Source organism: Oncorhynchus tshawytscha, unplaced genomic scaffold, assembly GCF_018296145.1.
Source record: "Oncorhynchus tshawytscha isolate Ot180627B unplaced genomic scaffold, Otsh_v2.0 Un_contig_4824_pilon_pilon, whole genome shotgun sequence".
Classification (NCBI taxonomy): Eukaryota; Metazoa; Chordata; class Actinopteri; order Salmoniformes; family Salmonidae; genus Oncorhynchus; species Oncorhynchus tshawytscha.
This window is the reverse complement of record NW_024609172.1, coordinates 77,230-103,285: the sequence shown is the minus strand read 5'-3', so window position 1 is coordinate 103,285 and position 26,056 is coordinate 77,230. Positions and strand designations below refer to the sequence as shown.

General features: G+C 46.5%; 1 protein-coding gene across 4 annotated transcripts; it reads left to right on the top strand.

Moving 5' to 3' along the window:
- Nucleotides 1-18,357: 18,357 nt before the first annotated feature.
- Nucleotides 18,358-20,704, top strand: LOC121844379. Of its 4 annotated transcripts, none has more exons than XM_042314407.1 (2): nucleotides 18,358-18,459; nucleotides 19,365-20,704. In XM_042314407.1, exon 2 carries the CDS (start codon nucleotides 19,986-19,988, stop codon nucleotides 20,610-20,612), a length of 627 nt encoding a protein of 208 aa, XP_042170341.1. In that variant the 5' UTR covers nucleotides 18,358-18,459; nucleotides 19,365-19,985; the 3' UTR covers nucleotides 20,613-20,704. The 4 variants fall into 4 exon arrangements, with proteins under 4 accessions (XP_042170341.1, XP_042170342.1, XP_042170340.1 ...); XM_042314408.1 differs by having other exon boundaries at nucleotides 19,362-20,704; XM_042314406.1 differs by having other exon boundaries at nucleotides 18,358-18,490.
- The last annotated feature ends 5,352 nt before the right edge of the window (nucleotides 20,705-26,056 follow it).

Genomic DNA, 26,056 nt, shown 5'->3' with positions numbered 1-26,056 from the left:
TAATAATTAAAAATTGGATGTAATAAATGCATCACTAGTCACTTTAAACAATGCCACTTTATATAATGTTTACATACCCTACATTACTCACCTCATATGTATATACTGTACTCTATACCATCTACTGCATCTTGCCTATGCTGTTTGGCAATCGCTCATCCATATATTTATATGTACATATTCTTATTTATTCCTTTACACTCTTAGTCATTCATTTACACTTGTTGATTATTGTTAGATATTACTTGTAGAAACAAGCATTTCGCTACACTTTTATTAACATCTGCTAACCATGTGTATGTGATTTGATTTGATTGAATGTTTTCTGCCATAAAACCTACCACTGCTTTGATTTCTAATTTGATCAGTATTGGTTTATGCTGTGTTAAAATTTGTGTTTAAGCAATCCGGGTGTCGTGGGTGTGGAGTCAAATGCAGGAAACAGAGAGTTCAATGCTGTGCGTCTTTTAATAGCGCTTAACACACCACAGGGTGCTCACAAAAGTAACGTTCCCAAACACAGGGAATCAAAATGTACAATGGAACAAATCACGACCAGGCACAAAACACGTACCTCTACAACAGAGCCGAAGGTTACATAGAAATAATCCCGCACAACAACCAGGCGGGCCGGCTGTCTAATAAAGACAAACTAATTAACCCTACACAGGTGCTACCACTAAACATACAAGGAGGGGGAGGAAAAACAATCAGTGGCAGCTAATAGGCTGGTGACGACGACCGCCGAGCGCCACCCGCCCGGGAAAAGGAAACACCCTCGGTCGGACTCGTGACAGTACCCCCCCTTGACGCGCGGCTCCCGCAGCGCGCCGACACCGGCCTCGAGGTCGCCCCGGAGGACGAGGTGCAGGGCGATCTGGATGGAGGCGATGGAAATCCCTCAACATGGAGGGATCCAAGATGTCCCCCACCGGTACCCAGCACCTCTCCTCCGGACCGTACCCATCCCAGTCCACGAGGTACTGCAGGCCCCTCACCCGGCGCCTTGAGTCCAGAATGGCCCGGATCGTGTACGCCGGGGTCCCCTCGATGTCCAGAGGGGGGAGGGACCTCCGGTACCTCACTGTCCTGCAGGGGACCAGCCACCACCGGCCTGAGGAGAGACACATGAAACGAGGGGTTAATACGATAATAGGAAGGGAGTTGTAATCGATAACACACCTCGTTTATTCTCCTCAGGACTTTAAAGGGCCCTACACACTGCGGACCCAGCTTCCGGCAGGGCAAGCGGAGAGGTAGGTTTCGGGTCGAGAGCCAGACCCTGTCCCCCGGTACAAACACGGGGCCTCACTGCGGTGGCGGTCAGCACTCCTCTTCTGCCGTCCACTCGCTTGTCGTAGAGAGTCCTGGACGGCCCTCCAGGTCTCCTTGGAGCGCTGTACCCATTCCTCCACCGCAGGAGCCTCGGTCTGGCTCGGATGCCATGGTGCCAGGACCGGCTGGTACCCCAACACACACTGAAAAGGGGACACGTTAGTAGAGGAGTGGCGTAGTGAGTTCTGAGCCATTTCAGCCCAGGGAATGTATCGTGCCCACTCCCCTGGCCGATCCTGGCAATACGACCGCAGAAACCTACCCACCTCCTGGTTCACTCTCTCCACCTGCCCATTACTCTCGGGGTGATAACCGGAGGTCAGGCTGACGGAGACCCCCAAGCGTTCCATGAACGCTCTCCATACCCGAGACGTGAATTGGGGGCCCCGATCAGAAACGATGTCCTCCGGCACCCCGTAGTGCCGAAAGACATGGGTGAATAACGCCTCCGCAGTCTGTAGGGCTGTAGGGATACCGGGCAACGGGAGGAGACGGCAGGACTTAGAGAACCGATCCACAATCACTAGAACCGTGGTGTTCCCCTGAGACGGCGGAAGATCGGTCAGGAAATCTATGGACAGATGTGACCATGGCTGCTGTGGAACGGGGAGGGGTTGTAGCTTCCCTCTAGGAAGGTGCCTAGGAGCCTTACTCTGAGCGCACACTGAACAGGAGGAGACATAACCCTTAACGTCTTTAGCCAACGTAGGCCACCAATACCTCCCCCGAAGGCTCCCCACTGTCCTCGTCACCCCAGGGTGACCCGAGGAGGGTAGGACGTGAGCCCACCGAATCAGTTTGTCCCGAACACCAAACGGCACGTACCTTCGCCCCGCTGGACACTGAGGAGGCGCGGGTTCAGCCCGTAACGCCCGCCCGCTCGATGTCCGAGTCCACCTCCCATACCACTGGGGCTACCAACTTTGAGGCGGGAAGGATGGGAGTTGGTTCGGTGGACCCATCCTCCGTGTCGTAAAGGCGGGACAGTGCGTCAGCCTTTACGTTCTGGGAGCCCGGTCTATAAGACAAAGTAAACCGGAACCGGGTGAAGAAGATGGCCCACCTTGCCTGACGTGGGTTAAGTCTCCTAGCTGCCCGAATATACTCCAGATTCTGGTGGTCGGTCCAGATGAGAAAGGGGTGCTTAGCCCCCTCAAGCCAGTGTCTCCACACCTTCAGTGCCTTAACCACCGCTAGCAACTCCCGGTCCCCCACATCATAGTTACGCTCCGCTGGGCTGAGCTTCCTTGAGAAGAAAGCGCAGGGGCGGAGTTTTGGTGGCGTACCCGAGCGCTGTGATAGCACGGCACCCACCCCAGCCTCGGACGCATCCACCTCCACTATGAATGCTAGAGAGGGGTCCGGATGCGCCAACACGGGCGCATCAGTGAACAGCGCCTTCAACTTGTTGAATGCTCCGTCCGCCTCTGCTGACCACTGCAAACGCACCGGGCCCCCCTTCAGCAGTGAGGTAATGGGAGCCGCTACCTGGCCAAAACCCCGGATAAACCTCCGGTAGTAGTTGGCAAAACCCAAAAACCGCTGCACCTCCTTTACCGTGGTCGGAGTCGGCCAATTACGCACGGCACTAATGCGGTCACCCTCCATCACCACCCCGAGGTGGAAATGCGATATCCCAGAAAAGAGACGGCTCGTTTAGAGAACACGCATTTCTCAGCCTTGACGTATAGGTCATGCTCCAGCAGTCTACCAAGCACTTTGCGCACCAGAGACACATGCGCGGTGTGAGTGGCCGAGTAGATCAGAATGTCATCGATATAAACAACCACTCCCTGCCCGCACAGGTCCCTGAGAATCTCGTCTACAAAGGATTGAAAAACGGCTGGAGCATTTTTTAACCCATACGGCATGACGAGGTACTCATAGTGGCCTGATGTAGTACTAAATGCGGTTTTCCACTCGTCTCCCTTCCGAATACGCACCAGACTATACGCGCTCCTGAGATCCAGTTTTGTGAAGAACTGCGCTCCGTGGAACGATTCCACCGCCGTAGCGATGAGAGGTAGAGGGTAACTATACCCCACTGTGATGGCGTTTAGACCTCTATAATCGATACACGGACGCAAACCTCCCTCCTTTTTCCTCACAAAAAAGAAACTCGAGGAGACGGGTGAAATGGAGGGCCGAATGTACCCCTGTCCCAGCGACTCCGTGACATATGTCTCCATTGCCAACGTCTCCTCCTGGGACAGCGGGTACACGTGACTCTTGGGAAGCGCAGCGTCTACCTGGAGATCTATCGTACAATCCCTTCCCGGTCGATAAGGTGGTAATTTAGTCGCTTTCACTTTACTGAAAGCGATTGCCAAATCGGCATACTCGGGGGGAATGCACACCGTGGAACCCTGGTCTGGACTCTCCACCGACGTGGCACCGATGGAAACTCCCAAACACCTTCCAGAACACTCCTCTGACCACCCCTGGAGAACCCCCTGTCTCCACGAAATTTTAGGATTGTGCCGGGCCAACCAGGGAGTCCCCAGCACCACTGGAAACGCAGGCGAATCAATAATAAAGAAACTGATACGCTCCCTATGATTCCCCTGCGTCACCATGTCCAGTGGGACCGTGGTCTCCCTGACCATCCCTGACCCTAATGGCCGGCTATCTAGGGAGTGCACGGGGAAGGGAGAATCTATCGGCACCAGCGGAACCCCTAACTTAAGGGCGAGTCCGCGATCCATAAAGTTCCCAGCTGCGCCTGAATCGACTAGCGCCCTATGCTGGGAAGAGGGAAAAAAGTGAAGGAAAAAGGTTAAGACAAACATGTGGCCAACAAGGGGTTCTGGGTGAGTTTGATGCTGACTCACCTGGGGTGACCGAGAAGCGTTCCGCCTGCCATCTCTACTCCCAGACGGACCCCCCAGCACCGATCAGACGTGTGTCCTCTCCGACCACAGTTGGTGCAGGGAAGGCCTCCTCCTCCGGTACCCCTCGGCGCAGCCCCTCCCAACTCCATCGGAATGGGAGCGGAGGGGCTGGGTGGTGGAATGCACAGGACCCTCTCTGAACGCCCGTGGGCAGCCAGCAGATTATCCAGTCGAATGGACATGTCAATCAGCTGATCCAGTGACAGAGTGGTGTCCCAACACGCTAACTCCCGGCGGACGTCCTCTCGGAGACTACACCTGTAGTGGTCCATGAGGGCCCTGTCGTTCCACCCAGATCCGGCTGCCAAGGTCCGGAACTCCAGCGCGTAATCCTGGGCGCTCCTCCTCTCCTGCCTGAGATGAAATAGACGTTCTCCCACCGCTCGGCCGTCTAGAGGGTGATCAAACACGGCACGGAAGCGGCGGGAAAACTCTGGGTAGTGCTCCCGCGCTGAGTCTGGGCCATTCCAGACTGCATTCGCCCACTCCAGAGCACGACCCGTGAGGCAGGAGATGAGGACACTCACCCTCTCTGCTCCTGAGGGAGTGGGTCTGATGGTGGCCAGGTATAGCTCCAGCTGAAGCAGAAACCCCTGGCAACCCGCCGCAGCTCCATCATAAGCCTTCGGTAGCGTCAGACGGAGGGTGCTGGAGTCGGGAGATGGAGAGTCCGGAACCGTGGGTGCCGAAGGTGGAGAGAGGAGACCACTCCTCTCCCATCTGTCCATTCTCTCCATCACTTGATCCATCGCGGATCCGATCCGATGGAGGACGGTGGTGTGGTGGAGAACCCGTTCCTCCATCGATGGGAGAGGGTTGGCTGCTGCTCCTGCTGACTCCATTCAATTTGATAGGTGCGGGATTCTGTAATGCTCCGGGTGTCGTGGGTGTGGAGTCAAATGCAGGAAACAGAGAGTTCAATGCTGTGCGTCTTTTAATAGCGCTTAACACACCACAGGGTGCTCACAAAAGTAACGTTCCCAAACACAGGGAATCAAAATGTACAATGGAACAAATCACGACCAGGCACAAAACACGTACCTCTACAACAGAGCCGAAGGTTACATAGAAATAATCCTGCACAACAACCAGGCGGGCCGGCTGTCTAATAAAGACAAACTAATTAACCCTACACAGGTGCTACCACTAAACATACAAGGAGGGGGAGGAAAAACAATCAGTGGCAGCTAATAGGCCGGTGACGACGACCGCCGAGCGCCACCCGCCCGGGAAAAGGAAACACACTCGGTCGGACTCGTGACATTTTCAGACTACTGATGCCAGACAAGTGTTTTATCATGTGGCCACAGATACTCCCCTATTCTGTCAGTGGTTCCAGATCGACAACAGACAACTGTGTGCGCATAGCATACAGTATTGAGCAATAGAGAAGAAAATTGAACACTAGACCAAAAATCTACAAAGTAGTTGGTGAACCAGGCAAGGCAGTATTTAGAAAAACCGAGGCTACTGAGTCTGCCGATAAGAATATGGTGATTGACAGAGTCGAAAGCCTTGGCCAGGTCGATGAAGACGGCTGCACAGTACTGTCTTTTATTGATGGCGGTTATGATGTTGTTCAGTACCTTGAGCGTGGCTGAGGTGCACCCGTGACCGGCTCGGAAACCAGATTGCACAGCGGAGAAGGTACGGTGGGATTCGAGATGGTCAGTGATCTGTTTGTTGACTTGGCTTTCGAAGACCTTAGATAGGCAGGGCAGGATGGATATAGGTCTGTAACAGTTTGGGTCCTGGGTGTCTCCCCCTTTAAGAGGTGGATGACTGCGGCAGCTTTCCAAACCTTGGGGATCTCAGACGATATGAAAGAGAGGTTGAACATGCTGGTAATAGGGGTTGCGACAATGGCGGCGGATAGTTTCAGAAATAGAGGATCCAGATTGTCAAGCCCAGCTGATTTGTACGGCTCTAGGTTTTGCAGCTCTTTCAGAACATCTGCTATCTGGATTTAGGAAAAGGAGAAGCTGGGGAGGCTTGGGCGAGTAGCTGTGGGGGGGAGCTGTTGGCCGAGGTTGGAGTAGCCAGGAGGAAGGCATGGCCAGCCGTTGAGAAATGCTTGTTGAAGTTTTCTATTATCATGGATTTATCGGTGGTGACCGTGTTACCTAGCCTCAGTGCAGTGGGCAGCTGGGAGGAGGTGCTCTTGTTCTCCATGGACTTTACAGTGTCCCAGAACTTTTTGGAGTTAGAGCTACAGGATGCAAATTTCTGCTTGAAAAAGCTGGCCTTTGTTTTCCTGACTGACTGCGTGTATTGGTTCCTGACTTCCCTGAACAGTTGCATATCGCGGGGATTATTCGATGCTATTGCAGTCAGGTCTGGAGTGAACCGAGGGCTATATCTGTTCTTAGTTCTGCATTTTTTGAACGGAGCATGCTTATCTAAGATGGTGAGGAAGTTACTTTTAAAGAATGACCAGGCATCCTCAATTGACGGGATGAGGTCAATATCCTTCCAGGATACCCGGGCCAGGTCGATTAGAAAGGCCTGCTCGCAGAAGTGTTTTAGGGAGCGTTTGACAGTGATGAGGAGTGGTTGTTTGACTGCGGACCCGTAGTGGATACAGGCAATGAGGCAGTGATGGCTGAGATCCTGGTTGAAGACAGCGGAGGTGTATTTGGTCAGGGGGGCCAGTTGGTCAGGATAACGTCTATGAGGGTGCCTTTGTTTACAGATTAAGGGTTGTACCTGGTGGGTTCCTTGATGATTTGTGTGAGATCTAGCTTAGATTGTAGGACTGCCGGGGTGTTAAGCATATCCCAGTTTAGGTCACCTAACAGAACAAACTCTGAAGCTAGATGGGGGGCGATCAATTCACAAATGGTGTCCAGGGCACAGCTGGGAGCTGATGGGGTTCGGTAGCAGGCGGCAACAGTGTGAGACTTATTTCTGGAGAGAATAATTTTTTTAATTAGTAGTTCGAACTGTTTGGGTATGGACCTGGAAAGTATGACATTACTTTGCAGGCTATCTCTGCAGTAGACTGCAACTCCTCCTCCTTTGGCAGTTCTATCTTGACGGAAAATGTTATAGTTGGGTATGGAAATCTCAGAATTTTTGGTGGCCTTCCTAAGCCAGGATTCAGACACGGCAAGGACATCAGGTTTGGCAGAGTGTGCTAAAGCAGTGAGTAAGACAAACTTAGGGAGGAGGCTTCTGATGTTGACATGCATGAAACCAAGGCTTTTTCGATCACAGAAGTCAACAAATGAGGGTGCCTGGGGACATGCAGGGCCTGGGTTTACCTCCACATCACCTGAGGAACAGAGGAGGAGTAGTATGAGGGTGCGGCTAAAGGCTATCAAAACTGGTCGCCTAGAGCGTTGGGGACAAAGAATAAAAGGAGCAGATTTCTGGGCATGGTAAAATATATTCAGGGCATAATGCGCAGACAGGGGTATGGTGGGGTGCAGGTACAGCGGAGGTAAGCCCAGGCACTGGGTGATGATAAGAGAGGTTGTATCTCTGGACATGCTGGTTGTAATGGGTGAGGTCACCGCATGTGTGGGAGGTGGGACAAAGGAGGTATCAGCGGTATGAAGAGTGGAACTAGGGGCTCCATTGTAAACTAAAACAATGATAACTGACCTGAACAACAGTATACAAGGCATATTGACATTTGAGAGAGACATACAGCGAGGCATAAAGTAACCGCAGGTGTTGATTGGGAGAGCTAGCTCAAACAACAGGTGAGACAACAACAGCTAATCAGCTAACACAACAACAGCAGGTAAAATGGCGATGACTAGGCAGAGAGGGTCGGATTAACTACACACAGAGCCTGAGTTCGTGGCTGGGTCCGACAGACAAAAAATAAATAAACAGAATGGAGTACCGTGATTAATGGACAGTCCAGCAGGCATCAGCTATGTAGCCAAGTGATCATAGTGTCCGGGGGGCAGCAGTAGATGGAACAGGGAAACCGCCACTACGCTAGCGACACGGCGTTTAAAGTTAGTAGCCCTCCGACGGAGGCCGGTTGAAGGCACAGCGGATGGAGTATTCGTCGGCAGACCAGTCGTGGTGGTGAGGCGGGGCGCCGTGTCGACAGAGAATCCAAGCCAGATGGCGAAAGAGGTATTGTAGAATTTAGTTTGCTGGTCGGGCTCACGGCTAACTGGTGCTAGCTTCGTGGCAGTGGCGTTAACCACTATAGCCAATCGGTAGCAGCGGTTATCCGGTGCCACAGCAAGGATCCGGTGGAGTATCGGGCTCTAGCCGTGTATGAGTGGGGATAGGGTGAACAGCTGAGTAGGCCGGGAGGTAGGCCTCAGGGATAGCTTCGGTACTGGGTGTCACGGTGAGCTAGCTAGCTGCAAGCTGTGAGCTAGCTAGCTGCAAGCTAGCTGTGAAGATCAGAAGTATGATGTTGCCTACCCTCACCACCTGGGGCGGCCTGTCAGGAAGTCCAGGATCAGTTACAAATTGGACCCTCACCAGTTACAGGAATTGGATAACTGGTTTCAAGTGGCCAAGAGAACTCATGTGATCTCCTACTGCTAACTAGTGGATGAACTGGGAATCAGACAGGGGAATATTTATATCAATGGATAGGTAGAGACTTCAGCTTTCTTCTCATGTGTATATCCTGTAAAACGAAAAACGTTGCACAAACCCCGCGCTTTTAAAATGGCTATGTTCCTATGGAAATGTGCACATGTTTAGAGCGAGTAATTGTTTACATATTTTATGTCAAACCTAGACTTTCAAACCTCTTATTCCCCAACAACTGACAATTTGGACCTCCACCGTATCTCGGGCTCTGTAATAGTCACATTGTTTCTGACGATTATCAGAATCCCACAGTTCTTAGCTTTCTAACAGTACTTAACTGTCGTTCTGCCCCTGAGCAAGGGAGGTAACCCACTGTTCCCTGGGCGCGGATGACGTGAATGTCGATTAAGGCAGACCCCGCACATCTCTGATTCAGAGGGGTTGGGTCAAATGCGTAAGACACATTTTAGTTGAATGCATTCAGTTGCACAACTGACTAGGTATTCACCTTTCCTTTTCCGTAAGCATGTTTCTGTAAGGACCGAAATGTACTTTATGAGGGCAGAATACAATATTATGCATCGTTTATAAAATGCCACCAGAGGGCGTCAGAGTTGAACAGGTTAAGAACAGCTATGACTACAGACAAACAGGTATTTGTTGGTAAGCTTGTCCAAGGTAAGGATATGCATCAAGCTATAGCCTACTTTTAATGTTTTAGTTCGAACTCAAGTTACTCCAGTCAAGTGATTAATCGTAAAAGTAAGTTGTTTTGACTGAGCAGTCCAATGACCAATGCTGTTTTTGGACTATGAGACCCTCGGCTATATACTATGATGAGCCAATAACATGCATAGATTATGCATTAGGCATTGCACAAGTCAGTGTCTAGGTCAGAATATAAAGTTGCTACTTCCGTCAACTCAAATTACTCAAGTCAAGTGATTAATCGTAAGAGTTAGTTGTTTTGACTGTCAAAATAACTTTGATGGAATATTCCAAATTACAATTGCAATTATGCATCACAAATTCACAATATTACTTTTATTTCAATGATTCATCCATGCCCAAGACATAAAGTCTCCTGAAAGCTGTGTAACAATCATTCCATTGCTGACCCATAGGATGGTAATCACATACATGATTGGCTTCATCTAGAATCCAATATCTGGAAGCACTGTCTCGTGTACAATTGCTAATGCAATCTCTGAAATGTCTAACAAAATGTTGACTTGATCGTTTCATCAAGACCTTCTCATCACAAGTTGGAACTAGTGGTCAACATTGGGACAATGCAGCCATAAATAACATGGACCAATGTTTTCATGGAGGTAAGCACTTCACTTCTGATGGGTTTAAAGATTGTATTACATTATCTAACAGTGAGAAAGTAAACCCCAGCTGTTATTCTTTTCACAGGGAAGGACAATCCCCATTATGCCATGAACGTTTCATTGATGAACAACCATAGATATTTTTCCTCTAATTTGGCTCCCGTTTCTCCAACAGTGAGCAAGACCTGCCAGCAGAGCTCACTGGAGCAGGGAGACATGCCGTCATCCTTTTGGCGCCTGACAAAGTACACTTTTTTTACTTCTAAATAACACGATAGTAACATCTTCTGCACAAAGTTACATTCCTAATTAGATTGGTGTTAAGTGAGAAAGAATCCTAAAGATGGTCCAATGGGCATGGTCTGAAGCCTCTCGTCATCTCAGTGTGTTGAACCACCTGATTTCTTGCAGGCTTGAGATTCAGATCCTGCTGAACAATGTTAAGCAGTCGATTAACCACATGCAGGGGACGCTGAACACCATGCAGGGGCAGTGTATTGAGTTGCAGACTGCCATGTCTAAGGTAGTGTCAGATGAGTCTCAGGTACAGAAGAATAAGTCTATGATGGTATGGTGATAATGAATGAGATGGTCATTATAATAATGATGACTAGCGGTACCCCACCCTACGGGCGGTAAATCATTGGATCTGATTAATTTAACTTCAATGCAATTCAATCTTTGAGGATCTTGCAACCATAGAAATACAACTTTATCCTTTACACTAATAATAAGCTATTGTCAAATTACCTGGGGCCATGTAAATATGCTTATCTTGCACAAACACAGGATATGGGCTACACATGGTATCACATCATTACATATTAGGCCCTACTGCACCTGCATTCCAGCACCATTCCAGCATCTGGAATTGACTCAACATGTTTGAGGTGGGGGATCAATACATGTGGGGGAGGTAGAATGTAGATTCTGATATGTACAGGTAAGTTCATTGTCTATGTGTGGGGGGGGGGGCGTCCATGTTTGTGTCCGTACTCTGAGGTGTGTTTGAATATGAATGAGCAGCAGTGTTGTGATGTGTCCTATCCCGTCCTTGCAGAGTGATCTTCCTTGGCCTCATCACATGTCTCAGTTGCTTCTCCTTTGGAGGGAGGGGGACACCACCACGGGACAGCCCCTACACTTATCGCTAGAGATCGAACTTCAGACTCCCTCCAAAACCACTGAACCCCTCAACACACCGAAAGAGATTATGATGCACACCCTTAGAGGGCGCCGGAACAGGATAACTCCCTCCACCCTCACAAAGACATAGAGGAGGAGGAACTATCCAATACCCAGTGAGAGAGAACGAGTGACCTCAATCAAACACAGCCAGAAAGAGGAGGTGGAAGAGGCATTAGATAGAGGAGGAGGTTACCCCAGAGGCCATTCCTCCTGTTCATGTGAGCAAGAAAGAGCAGATGGCTTCTGATCAGCCAAATGGCAGGCAGAGGGAGAGGTCATAGTGATTCACACCCACAGAGAAAAGACAACCCACACAAGCTCTTGGTTGAGATGAACCACACAGAGGTAGAGGCACAGGGCTAGCCAGTCAGCCTGCCTGCTCTGATCCTCAAGTCAATTGTATTTAAATTCTTGTTCATTAAAGATTTGTATTCAAGAATTGAAAAGTCCCATTTACTTAATGATCATTTTTCACTGTCTTCAACCCTCAAGAACCAGGGTGAGTCTGGGTCACCCTTTTACTGGGCAAACAGAACTTGCATATCGTCAAAGACTAGGCCGAAACGTTAATCTTTTAACCTTGCTTGAATAAAACAATGCATTTTTTATAGTGAGCAAGAGTTGGGCTTTTTCCTTTTCTATGATGATTCAAATATTTGGTTGCACCTCAACTCAACGTTGGTTGAGCGCCCTCCGTTTTTGTTGTCAAATAAGACATGTTTTTTTTAAATGTACAAAGTAAATTATTCAAAGCATCAACATTGGGATGTGTCCCACTTATTTACACAACCTAATCCACACTTGCAAAGTGAAAGTTCATAGAAAAGTTAAGAAATTAAGTAGTAAACAGAAGAAAAGCAGAATTGAGTTCAATTATAATGTGAATAATTTAATGCTCTATGGTTCAATCCCTTTTCTGCAGGTGTGATGAATAATTAATATTGTTCCTCCTCTTCCTTGTGGCAGGCGCAGCAGCACACTGCCCTCCAAAGCCTGCAAAATAATCGCCGGACTGCCCCTTTCCTAGCTCTGCATGGAACATCCAGTGTCACGTCCTTGGTGACGTGTGGGGTGACATCCGGGATGACCACAGCAACATCCTCTGGAAAGGGAAAAAAGAGGAACAGAATGCAAGCAAATGCAAACCGTAGCTTCTAAACACTGGCCAGTTGAAAGGTTCTACTAAGATGTCATGACAAACGACACCTGTCAGAGTGCTCTAAGTGTTACTCACCTGCTTGGATGTCAGCTGGCAGAGTGGCGAAGACGGCCATCGTGAGAGTCCTTTCTTCAGGTGTGACGTCCACAACCTCCAAGAGGGAAGAGATGGGCTCTGCCTCTGTATTAGGGGTGATGTCCACCACATTCAGGTGGGAAGAAGCCGGATCTGCCTCTGTGTTAGTGGTGATGTCCACAACCTCCAGGTGGGAAGAACCGGATCTGCCTCTGTGTTAGTGGTGATGTCCACAACCTCCAGGTGGGAAGAACCCGGATCTGCCTCTGTGTTAGTGGTGATGTCCACAACCTCCAGGTGGGAAGAAGCCGGATCTGCCTCTGTGTTAGTGGTGATGTCCACAACCTCCAGGTGGGAAGAAGCCGGATCTGCCTCTGTGTTAGGGGTGATGTCCTCAACCTCCAGGTGGGAAGAAGGATCTGCCTCTGGATCTGATGTCCTCAACCTCCAGGTGGGAAGAACCCGGATCTGCCTCTGTGTTAGTGGTGATGTCCACAACCTCCAGGTGGGAAGAAGCCGGATCTGCCTCTGTGTTAGGGGTGATGTCCTCAACCTCCAGGTGGGAAGAAGCCGGGTCTGTATTGTGGGTGACAACAACAATCCTGATGAGCTCTACTACTACAAGGCACCAAGATGTCATCAGAACAGGCATCTGTCAGAGTGTTCTCTATCATTTCTACTCACCTGCTTGGATGCCAGCTGGTAGTGTGGTGGAAACGGCCACCGTGAGCACAGGGGGGACTGGTAGGGTGGCTGCAGGGGGCTGGAAGCAGCTCTGCACCTCGTCAGCCACAAAGCCACAGACAGAGCTCATATAAAAAGGGCTCTGCAGGTCATCTGTGGAGAAGGACTGACTGATTCTCCCGAGGATCGACCGCACAGAGTCAAAAGCAGCAGCCCGGGAGAAAGGGATGTGAGGGGAAGGGTCCTTTAACATGCAGGAGAGCTTCTCCACTACGGCCGCCACCATGCCCACGGCCATCCCGCTTATTAGGATTGGGTGCTCTGAATGGCCTTCCTCTGGCTGAAGCCACAGGGCCAGGAGGAGCCTGGGCACCACCTCCACCACCACCTGAGATGGGCTGAGCAGGTTGCTACGGGGCTCATTGGACTGCTCGCCCAGAATGCTTCTCACAGCTTTCTCCACGATGCTGTGGACCTTCGGATCGCTGAAATCAACAATAAGGAGAAAACAAAGGTAAACGATGTGCAATGTACTCACTTAGAACACTGTCTTAGTCTGTTTCTGCGTAGTTCCAGATGTGTAGATAAATGGATCAAGTCATATGCAGGGCAGTACATGGAACTCACATGTCAGCTGGCGAGGTGGGGTGCATGGAGCGGCGGAGCTTGCAGAAAGCCTCGTGCTCTATGTTCATCATTTTTAGGCAAGTGTTTACTTCCCAGGCCTGCAGTATGAAACAGGAAGTCCCATTGGTGTAATTTCACAACAGATCTATTCTGCTGTGCTAACTCGTTGTTGAAAGGCTAGTAAAGAGCTCACTAACTTGTAGTGTCTCTAACTCTCATTCTCTTACCAGCCGAGCGAGGTCGTTTCCTTCCTCCAGGGTTTCCTTCCACACCCTTCAAATAAAACACAGAGCAATTCAACTTTCCTGGCTTCTGATTTTTCTGTTGTTTATTTTACCCACATCTCCTGGAGTGCTGCTGGTGGCAGGGAATGGCAGTGAATGTGAGTGCTGACGTGGTACTCACCTCTCCCTAAGAGATTTTTTGCCCTGAGACACCAGCCAGTTGCTCATGTGCTCCGTGGTGACATGGGGAGGGACCTGGCCTTGACTCTGGAGCAGCAGATAGTGGACCATGAGCTTCTTCTGCAAGATGAGGTAAGGTGTGAGACCGTGCCACGAAATACCATATCATGTGCTTTCAGAAGGGCCTCTCGCAACATTTCACAACTGCTCATGCCTCACAATTTGCAAGTGATTATTAAGAACTCTTATGACCACCTTCTCTAAACTGTCTTGAAATACAACTCTTTTTCTGTTGTTTATGTTTTTGTGGGATTAATCTTACCTGTTTATTGTAATATGTTTCCTCCCAGCAGGCCTGCAGAGTCTGAAAATAAAGGCTGCTTCTACAGAAATCCTTTGAAGATAATGAAAATAATGATGCTTTGTTATGCACATTATGCACAGGCATTTACGGTATGCTAAAATGAATTTCTCCTAAGATTACCTTTGTGGGACCATAAGTGAACTCCGGAATGCACCAAACCCTATCCATGGTAAGATGGGGAAGAAATGCAGCGCTATAGATATACGAGATGCTCTAGAGATAACAGGAATGACTTAAAGTCGCGAATGATCAATGGCTGGAGTCCTCCAATATGCTGCACTTAGAATTGAGTTGTAGGGATGTTTGGCGCAAAACAGAATGTTTACATTCTATTGCCATGGAGAAATGGAATGTGTAGAACCTGTATAAATGGGTATGCTTCTATGTCTTTATTTCGTGAAAGATTAAACTCTTTATTTTGTCATAATGTGTATATGAGGATGTAGGAGCCCGTCCAGATTCATGACCCGATTATCCAGGTGCATGTTGCTTAGACCAACTAATCCAACCTTGGTTTCCAAGTTAAATACATTGTTTATATATGCCTATACAATATCTTTATATTATCCACATTGTAACAAAGTGTTTGTACACTTTAGCTATGCAGCTGTAATAAAATTTTAAAAAATACACTGAATTATGAGTATTATTATCAAATTATTAACATCCCCTCTTGACCTGGCCGATTTGAATTGGTCCTTGTGTGCAATTTGGTGCATAATATAGGGGAACAACATCACACTGCTACACCTATACAAATCTATCGACCACATCCATTTAAAGCAATGATTGTCAATTGAAAATGTGGTTGTTGTGTTATCCTGTTGTGCGGCTTGAGTGTCAGTCCCCTTAAGCACATTATTCCAATATTTTTCCAAGCTCTGAATTGACAGAATGGACACTTTTGAAAAGATATTCGGTTAAAAATAAGAGTATGAATGACAATAAACGTATGACTTGGATTGTATGCATAATAGTGTAGTAAACAATATCGCTCAGCGTGGGAACTTTTGGTGTTTGGAAAGTATCCGTTTTTAGTCTCCATGACACGTATCACTTCGTTGTCTTGTTGGTAATAGTAAAAATGCATGACAGTCCGCATTGTAATCGTCTAACAGGTGTTTTTCCTTTTGTTTCTCACAATAAACAGACATTTGAGAACGGAATTGCTTACTGTTGTACCTATGATGCACAGACACACAAAAGCTGTACAGTGTAGTTTGAATAATCAGTTTCAATTATTTGCAGATGTATTCCCTATCATTTACAAATCGAAAGATATAACATTTGAAGTGAATGTGGCAGAACAGTTTAGCATAGAGTTCTTGTGGGAGTCTTCTCCTTCAGTCTTTTTGCCTCCTAGGCCTCGTTTCTCATTACATGGGATTTCCCCAGCGCCAACTTCACATGAGATGGCCGCTTTCTACTGTCATGTGGTGCTGAATGACAGATATCGCTATGCCGATATTGCTGCTGTCCATGGACCTGAAATATACAGTCTTGCCTATTTGCATATGTACGACCGTCCAAACTTGACCCCACACACACACATACACACACGTTAATGCTAATCTCTCACACACTTTCGAACATTGCACAACCTGCAACAAGACACTGAAAGATAATTTTATTCCACGTGTGTTTGTGTTTGAATAAAGACCCGAAGAATGAAATCAATGTGTGGATGTTGATTGGACAATGTATATGTGCTTTGCAGAAGCCATTTTTTGGGGGAATTCCCTGTAGCGTGTATTTTACTGGAGTATGATCAGATTGCTTTGTTTAAACCAGAATGAAGATTTGGTCTGAGAAACTATGCCGATTATAGCACGATAGCTTTTCTTTTTCTTTTTAATAAGGCAATGTATATATGACCCCCTTTCAAAGAGTCGCTCATTTATCACTTTCTTGCAGATATACAGTGCCTTCAGAAAGTGTTCATACCCCTTAACTTATTCCTCATTTTGTTTTCTTACAGCCTGAATTCCAAATGGATTAAATTATAGTTTTTTATCATCTCACCCAGCTACAGACAACACCCCATAATGACAAAGTGAAAACATGTTTAAAAGGTTTTTTTCAAATGTATTGAAAATGAAAAACAGAAATATCTAATTTACATAAGTATTCACAATACATGTTAGAATCACCTTTGGCAGCGATTAAAGCTGTGAGTCTTTCTGGGTAAGTCTCCAAAAGCTTTGCACCCTTGGATTGTACCATATTTGCATTACCACAATATATACAGTACCAGTCAAAAGTCTGGACACACCTACTCATTTAAGGGTTTTTCTTTAATTTTACAATTGCTTACATTGTAGAATAATAGTGAAGACATCAAAACTATGAAATAGCACAATTGGAATCATGTAGTAAGCAAAAAGTGTTAAACAAATCAAAATATATTTTATATTTGAGAATCTTCGAAGTAGCCATCCTTTTCCTTGACCACTTTGCACACTCTTGGCATTCTCTCCAACCTTTTCATGAGGTAGTCACCTGGAATGTTTTTCAATTAACAGGTGTACCTTCTTAAAAGTTAATTTGTGGAATTTCATTCCTTCTTAAAGCGTTTGAGCCAACAGGTTGTGTTGTGACAAGGTAAGGATGGTTTACAGAAGATATCCCTATTTGGTAAAAGACCACGTCCATTTTATGCCAAGAACAGCTCAAATAAGCAAAGAGAAACAACATCCCATCATTACTAAAGACATGAAGGTCAGTCAATACGGAACATTTTAAGAACTTTGAAAGTTTCTTCTAGTGCAGTCGCAAAAACCATGAAGCGCAATGATGAAACTGGCTCTCATGAGGAAGACCCAGAGTTACCTTTGCTGCAGAGGATAAATTCAGTAGAGTGAACTGCACCTCAGATTGGAGCCCAAATAAATTCTTCACAGAGTTCAAGAAACACACACATCTCAACATGCACTGTTCAGAGGAGACTGCGTGAATCAGACTTTCATGGTCAAATTGTGCTCCATTGAAACCACTACTAAAGGACGGACACCAAAAATAAGAAGACTTGTTTGGGCCCAGAAACACGAGCAATGGACCTTAGACTGGTGGAAATCCGTGCTTTGGTCTGATGAGTCCAAATTCAAGATTTTTGCCTTTCAATGTGTGTGTAAAGAATCCAGGGTGTTTACTTGGGTCTACTCTTCATTATAAAACTATTTGTTGAATGGTTTAAAATCCATCAGAAGCTGAATAAGTCTTGACGGGGACAGAGCTTGTTTTGACAAGGAAAGTGAAAAGGACTGAGGGAAAGTAAAATGGAAAATACATGGAAAGGAACATGGAAGAACCTCAAAGAACATTGCATTTTCAAGATCATGTAACATCATGTCACATCAAAATGCATCTTATATTCCTGCCCTTACAGAAAAACCACATGATTTCAACTTACATTTTATGTGAGCACAAATTACATTTTGGAACACAACGTGATCACATTTTCACATGTGTAGTTTAATGTAATCACATGTTGCTTGACATGTTATCACATTATCTTCACATAAGATTACATTAAAACATGTTTTTGGTACACTTCCCGTGTTCATGTGAAATTCATGTGTTTTTTGCGTAAACACCCTGCAGTTCCACACTCAAGGATCTTAATAATGCTTTAAATGCACATGTATGATTGTGCATGTGTAATGGGTTGAAAACAAAGTCACTAAAAACAGACACCCATTTATTATTTATCCCCCCTAATTGTTTCTGTATTTGTCTTAATGAATCTTAATGGGATTTTCTACATACTTTAGCGTTAGCAGTCCATCAGGCCAATAGATGGCGCTGTTGCACTGTTGTAGCAGGAGAAACATTAAGTTCTGGCCAAGCGCTCACCATTCTGCAGAATAAGGACCAGAACTTTACAGAGGTAAACTGTGTCAGTTCTTTTACTATTACAGGTATGTAACAGCACTTCAAACGTTCAAATATATACACAATATGTAATAACATGCTATTTAACAACTTTGTCCAGATATTATCACGTTAGGAAAGGTTTTGTTTTGGCTTTGTGTCGAACTGAGTGAGAGAAGAAGGTGATTTACATTGAGTGAGAGTATATGTTAGCTTGATGCTAGCTGAGGTAAAAAAAAAACATTTACGAGTCACAGAGACTATGTTTACTGAGTAGCTGACTTGTACTGGATTTTGTCTAGGAGATTTTTTATCAAGAATCCATTTGTTAGGGATTTCTGAGTTGGTTTTAGATGTTATTGGTTGTTTTGTGTAAAATTGTGCTCACTAGCTGGTAAACTGGCCGAGCACGCTCAGTCTGGTGGACTTTTAGTGCATACAGTGAGAGAGAGACGATTTTCTGGAGGTGCCACTATCTTAAAGCTGAATGTAATGTTGTCACTTTTCTATAGAGGTAGCGGTATATAGAAAAACATTCAGTTATTTATGGTTTCATATATAGGTGTTTCTATTGTATGAATGTGGAATACATTGTGGTTTTCATGTGAAACCGTACACTAAGACAGGGTTATTTGTGGAACATTTTTTAATTCTGCTTTAGGTAAAGTGCATTTATGTTGTTTAATTTAAAGTGTGCACTTGTTTGATGTGAATATTTTCAAAGTACTAACAAGAAAATAGATAATTGAACAAGAGAAAAAAAATATTCTTCAAAATAAAGAAAGCGGCAGAACTTTGCAGACTTTTTACTATTGCAGGCCACCTCAGCTACACATGTACTCTGTCTGCACACGCATCCACACATGCACATACACACGGACAAACACACACTAATGTTCTCTCTCTTGTGTTTGTCAGCAGTTCATCGTGGCCCTGTAGTTCGCCTCCTTCACCAAAGCTCTGTCAGGGACCTACATGAAGAGTGCCATCACTCAGAGAGACACTTTGACCTGTCCAGCTCTCTCATCGGACTCATAGACGGCAGCTTTGAGATGGGTATCAACAATAACATTGAGTTGCTTGAGAATTCATGTAGTAAAAACCAGCCGGTCATCAGGGGCAACAGTGGATGTTGTACTTGACAAGACAGAGGTTCTTCTGACATGGTCTGGAGTCGGATGTGAGAGAGTATGTCAAGACCTGCAAGAGGTGTGTGTTCAGTAAGCCAGTAGGCCAGAGCTCCACTGGAAAACATCACGACTGAGCCCCTCAAGTTGGTGTGTGTGGACTTCTGGTCTGCTGAAGACTCCAACAAGTCCTTGGATGTTCTGGTCGTCACTGATCATTTTACTAAGATGGCCCATGCCTTCTTGTGTCCGAACCAATCAGCTAAAGCAGTGGCCCTTCAGCTGTGGAACAACATCTTCTGTGTGTATGGTTTTCCTCGTTGTATCCACTCTGACCAAGAGGCCAACTTTGAAAGTAAATTGACTGCTGAGTTGTTGAGTGCTGCAGGAGTCGCACACAACTCCCTACCATCCGATGGGGAACGAGGGAGTCGAAAGGTTCAATAGAATGCTGGGAAACATGATCAGGGCTTTACCTACGAGAGCGAAGCACAGGTGGCCACGGAAGCTGAAGTCGTTAACCTTCGCCTACAACTGTACAGTCCATGAAACCACGGGCCACGCCCCTTTCCAGTTGATGTTTGGGAGAACCCCACATCTGCCTATCGACATGATGTTTGGTACGGCGCTACAAGACTCAGATGTTGTAGACTATGACGAGTACATCAAGTCCCTGACGAGAGACCTGAGGGAGGCCATGGAGATACAGGTGTTGGCAACCAAACAGCTGAAGAGTCATGCGGGCCTCTACAACAGGAAGATCAGAGGAGCTCCAGTGGAGATCGGTGATCGGGTGCTACTGGCGAATAAGGGTGAACGTGGAAAGAGGAAGCTGGCGGATCGCTGGGAGAACAACCTCAAAATTGTTACAGAGAAGAATAGTGACGTCCACATCTTCAAGATACAGAACATGTCGACTGGACAGGAGAAAACGGTCCACCGTAATCTGATAATGCCTGTAAACTTCTTGCCTCTCCCTGACACTGCCTTAGAGGATGGGGGACAATGGTTTATTGAGGAGTATGAAGGAAATGTTAGGTAATATACCTTTTTTAATAGAGAAGTGTTTGAGGCTTGGGGGCAGTTTTTAGCAAATAGTTATTATGAATGTACCATTTTAGAAAATATTTTAAATCAGTCAATATTTTATTTTTAAATCCAAAGATAAAGTGTAATAATATGATGTTTTGTAAATATTTTATGAGGGCTGACACCAAGAGAACCGTAACAGAATCACCCACCACAAACGGACCAAGCAGCGTGTCAACAGGCAGGAGCCGCAGGAGAAGCAACAAAGGCAGCAACAGCGGCGCAATGAGGATTGGACATGGGACGACTATATTGGATGGCAAGGGTTTGCTACATGGGAGGAGATCCAAATCGCCTTCCATGGGAACATGGAGGCACTTAGGAGAGCAGAGGCAGCCGGAGAGAGGAGCCGGCGATAAGGGAACACGGTTGGCAAGGAAGCCAGCGGTCAGTCAGCCCCAAAAATGTCTTGGGGGCTCACAGGGATATTGCCAGGTAGGAGACCTGCGCAAACTCCCTGTGCTTACCGGGGGCTAGAGAGACCGGGCAGGCCCCGTGTTATGCAGTGGTGCGCACAGTGTCCCCAGTGCGGGTGCATAGCCCGGTGCGGTATATTCCAGCTCCTCGTATGGGGCTAGAGTGGGCATCGACAGGTAAGGTTGGGCAGGCTCGGTGCTCAAGAGGGCCTGCACGGTCCGGTCTATCCAGTACCACCTCCACACCCCAGCCCTCCGGTAGCAGCTCCCCGCACCAGGCTTCCTGTGCATGTCCTCGGTCCAGTACCACCAGTACCAGACCACGCATCAGGCCTACAGTGCGCCTCGCCTCTCCTGCGCTGTCGGAGTCTCCCGCATCTCCAGCGCTGTCGGAGCCTTTCTCCTCTCCTGCGCTGCCGGAATCTCCCGCCTGTTCAGCGCTGGCGCTGCTGGAGTCTCCTGCCTGTTCAGGGCAGCCAGAGCTGCCAGCCTGCATGGAGCAGCCAGAGCTGCCAGCCTGCATGGAGCAGCCAGAGCTGCCAGCCTGCATGGAGCAGCCAGAGCTGCCAGCCTGCATGGAGCAGCCAGAGCTGCCAGCCTGCATGGAGCAGCCAGAGCTGCCAGCCTGCATGGAGCAGCCAGAGCTGCCAGCTGCATGGAGCAGCCAGAGCTGTCAGTCTGCATGGAGCAGCCAGAGATGTCAGTCTGCAAGGAGCTGTCAGTCTGCATGGAGCAGCCAGAGCTGCCAGCCTGCATGGAGCAGCCTGAGCTGTCAGTCTGTATTGAGCAGCCTTGTCAGTCTGCATGGAGCAGCCAGAGATGTCAGTCTGCATGGAGCAGCCAGAGATGTCAGTCTGCAAGCAGCCAGAGCTGCCAGTCTGCATGGAACAGCCAGAGCTGTCAGTCTGCAAGGAGCTTTTGCATGGAGCAGCCAGAGCTGTCAGTCTGCATGGAGCAGCCAGAGCTGTCAGTCTGCATGAAGCAGCCCGAGCTGTCAGTCTGCACGGAGCTGTCAGTCTGCAAGGAGCTGCCAGTCTGCAAGGAGCTGCCAGTCTGTAAAGCTGCCAGTCTGTAAGGAGCTGCCAGTCTGCAAGGAGCTGCCAGTCTGCACGGAGCCGCCAGAGCTGTCAGCCTACAATGGAGCGGCCAGATCCGCCAGTCAGCGTGGAGCAGCCAGAACCGCCAGTCAGCATGGAGCAGCCAGATTTTCAGTCTGCCAGGATCCGCCAGTCAAGACTCTTCCAGATCCGCCAGTGCCAGACTCTTCCAGATCCGCCAGAACAAGACTTTCCAGATCCGCCAGACTCTTCCAGATCCGCCAGTGCCAGACTCTTCCAGATCCGCCAGTCAGCCAGACTTTCCAGATCTGGTCAACCAGACTGATCCGCCAGTCAACCAGACTTTCCAGATCCGCCAGTCAGATCCGCCAGTCAACCAGACTCTTCCAGATCCGCCAGTCAACCAGACTCTTCCAGATCCGCCAGTCAACCAGACTCTTCCAGATCCGCCAGTCAACCAGACTCTTCCAGATGCCAGTCAACCAGACTCTTCCAGATCCGCCAGTCAACCAGACTCTTCCAGATCTGCCAGTCAACCAGACCAGATCTGCCAGTCAACCAGACTCTTCCAGATCTGCCAGTCAGCCAGAACTGAAGTCGGCCAGGATCTGCCAGTCGGCCAGATCCGCCAGTCGGCCAGGATCCGCCAGATCCGAGATCAGCCAGGATCTGCTGATAGCCAGCCAGGATCTGGAGATCTAGAGCTTTCCCTCACTCCTGAGCTTTCTCTCATACCTGAGCTTTCACTGGGTGAGGACTCTGATCCAGGGACGATAGAGGGGACTAAGACATTAACTGAGTGGGTTCCACGTGCTTAAATGTTTTGATGCCCACCCGGACCCTCCCTATTGTTTTGAGGTGCCTTAGAGTCCGCACCTTGGGGGGTTCCAACGCCCTGGTCTAAGTGTTTTTTCTTCATGTATTGGGTCAGGCCAGGGTGTGGCATTTGGCTGTTTGGTTCTCAATCAGAGGCAGGTGTTTATCGTTGTCTCTGATTGGGAACCATTTTTAGGCAGCCATATTCTTTGAGTTTGTCGTATGAATGTCCTTATTTTAGAAAACATTTTAAATCAGTCAAATATTTTTAAATTTTTGTTAGATTATTGTTTTTGTAATAATTCATGATTTACGTTTTGTAAATATTTTATGAGGGCTGGGAAGAGGCAGATAGGTGACATAACATGAGGTAATTCCTGCGTTCCTTCCATTTCAGGCAATATATGATAATGTGGTTGAAGTAGATGAAGAGATAAGTAAAACTACTGTGGAGAATATGTACAGGATGTATTCCTGGGGAGTGGGTGATTTTAATAAATAAAGAGGTGGTCAAAAGATCTAGGGTTTTACCAGTTTTATATTATGAAAGTAATTTATAGAATGTGAAGACAATGATTTTAAATTGAAACATAATAGGATTTTTACAAATGTGGTTTTGCATCAAATAAATAGGGATATTAAAAGAGAATGTGATATTTGTGGTACGGGGGTGGAACATTTTCCACTCGTTTTTAAAAGGGCTTTTAGTAAAACATTGGGGAGAAGAGATTTTTACTGGGGTGGAGGAGGTTGTTTCTTTTTGGTTTAAATGGGAAAAGTAACGTTTTAAATTTTAATTTGGTGAATTTTGTACTAAGTCATGCTAGATATGCAATGAGATTAAGAAGGAATTTAGGTCATTATGAAGGGAAAATTGTGAGTGTGGAGTTTTTTTTAAGGAGTATTTTAGAGAAAGATATAGAGATAATATAAAGATACTGTCACGTTCTGACCTTTATTTCCTTTGTTTTGTCATTATTTAGTATGGTCAGGGCGTGAGTTGGGGTGGGCAGTCTATGTTTGTTTTTCTATGATTTGGATATTTCTATGTTTCGGCCTAGTATGGTTCTCAATCAGAGGCAGGTGTCATTAGTTGTCTCTGATTGAGAATCATACTTAGGTAGCCTGGGTTTCACTGTGTGTTTGTGGGTGATTGTTCCTGTCTCTGTGTTTTGCACCAGATAGGACTGTTTTGGGTTTTCATGTTTCTTGTTTTTGTTAGTTAGTTAGTTAGTTAGTTAGTTGGTTAGTTGGTTAGTTGGTTAGTTGGTTAGTTTGTTCATGTGAAGTGATTTATTAAAACATGAATCAAAATAACCACGCTGCGCTTTGGTCCGCCTCTCCTTCACCACAGGAAAACCCTTACAGATACGGTGGAGGCAATGTTGAAAAACTGTTTGTGTGGGGGAGTACTTTTATTGAAATTCTGTCATATGGAAAACTTGTATTTAATTATTAATTGGTTTTAGTGGATAATTGTGTTAATTGTTTTTCTTTACTTTTCAAAACTTTTTTCTTCTGATTTTGTAAAGGGTGAATTGTTCATCCTTTTTTGTTGCCTGAATGTTGTAAATATTGTGTTTTTTTTATATAATAAAATATATATATTTTAAAAATGCGCCCGATCTCGGAAGCTAAGCAGGGTCGGGCCTGGTTAGTACTTGGATGGGAGACCGCCTGGGAATACCAGGTGCTGTAAGCGTTCTGCCTTTTATTTATCACCCTAATAATGTTGTCTTTTTATTGGACTAAATGCAGTTTGTTAGTGCTTCCCTGCCCTGATCAAATCAAATAATGGACAGTGCGTTTCCCTCAATCTAGGCAGTGCATTCAGCATTTGTTTTTAGGCTAGGAGACTGTCAATGTCTGTAGTCCATTAGGGCCCTGTAAAATCCATTCAATGTTTTGCCTGATTTCCCCCCCCCAAAACAATTCCCCCTATTCTCTGTTTACATTTCCCGTTGACCATTTGTCCCTGTTTCTGCAGGTTTTCGCTGTCAAAAGTACACCTTTTTAATAGAAACATAACACGATTGGATGTGCTATGTCCACGACAACGTTTAAAACCCTAGCAGGAAACCACTTTTGAGGTCAGGGAAAAAATGAAGACCTATCAATTTTGGGGTGTAGTTAGCCTTTATAAAAGGCAAGTGTGCGACAGGAAGAGCATGACAGACGTAGGTTTACCATGTTGAGAAATAAGGTGATGAAAGAAATCAGACAGACCAAGGCAAAAAAAATGATTAACATAATTGGTGAAGAAAGGGGAAATTCTAAACTGACCTGGGAGAAACTAAAAAGTTAACAGGAAAGACCATAGTAACACTGCAAAAAGACTAGAAATCATGGTGAATAACAATCTAACACAGGATTCAGTCAAAATAGCAATAGCCTTCAATTCCTACTTTATTGACTCTGTCAGGGTACTGACACAGAATCCCTCTACTGGTTTCTTGTGCTCAGTGCTAGTGAATGACGCTCAACCTGTCTTCATCATAAGGGAGGTTTCTGAGTCAAAGGTGAACAAGGTGATTAGCTTACTAAAGAACTCTAAAGCCAAATATGTGTTTAGGCTGGACTCTACTTTGCTTAAAAACTACAAAGAGTCACTCATTGGCCCCATTACTAAGGTCACCAACACATCTATTGGTCTTGGGGTGTTTCCAAGGGTATGGAAGTTGGCCATAATAACGGCCATCTTTAAATCAGGAGGCCCTGCTGACGTGAGTAACTACAGGCCCATTAGTATACTATCTGTGGTGTCAAAGGTTGTTGAAAAGTGTGTACTTTTAAAATCGGACAAAACAGAGACGCTTGTTCTAGGTCCCAAGAAACAAAGAGATCTTCTGTTGAATCTGACAATTAATCTTAATGGTTGTAGTCGTCTCAAATAAAACTGTGATGGACCTCGGCTTTACTCTGGACCCTGATTTCTCTTTTGACGAACATATCAAGACTGTTTCAAGGACAGTTTTTTTCCATCCACGTAACATTGCAAAAATCAGAAACTTTCTGTCCAAAAATGATGCAGAAAAATTAATCGATGCTTTTGTCACTTCTAGGTTAGACTACTGCAATGCTCTACTTTAAAGCACTAAATAAACTTC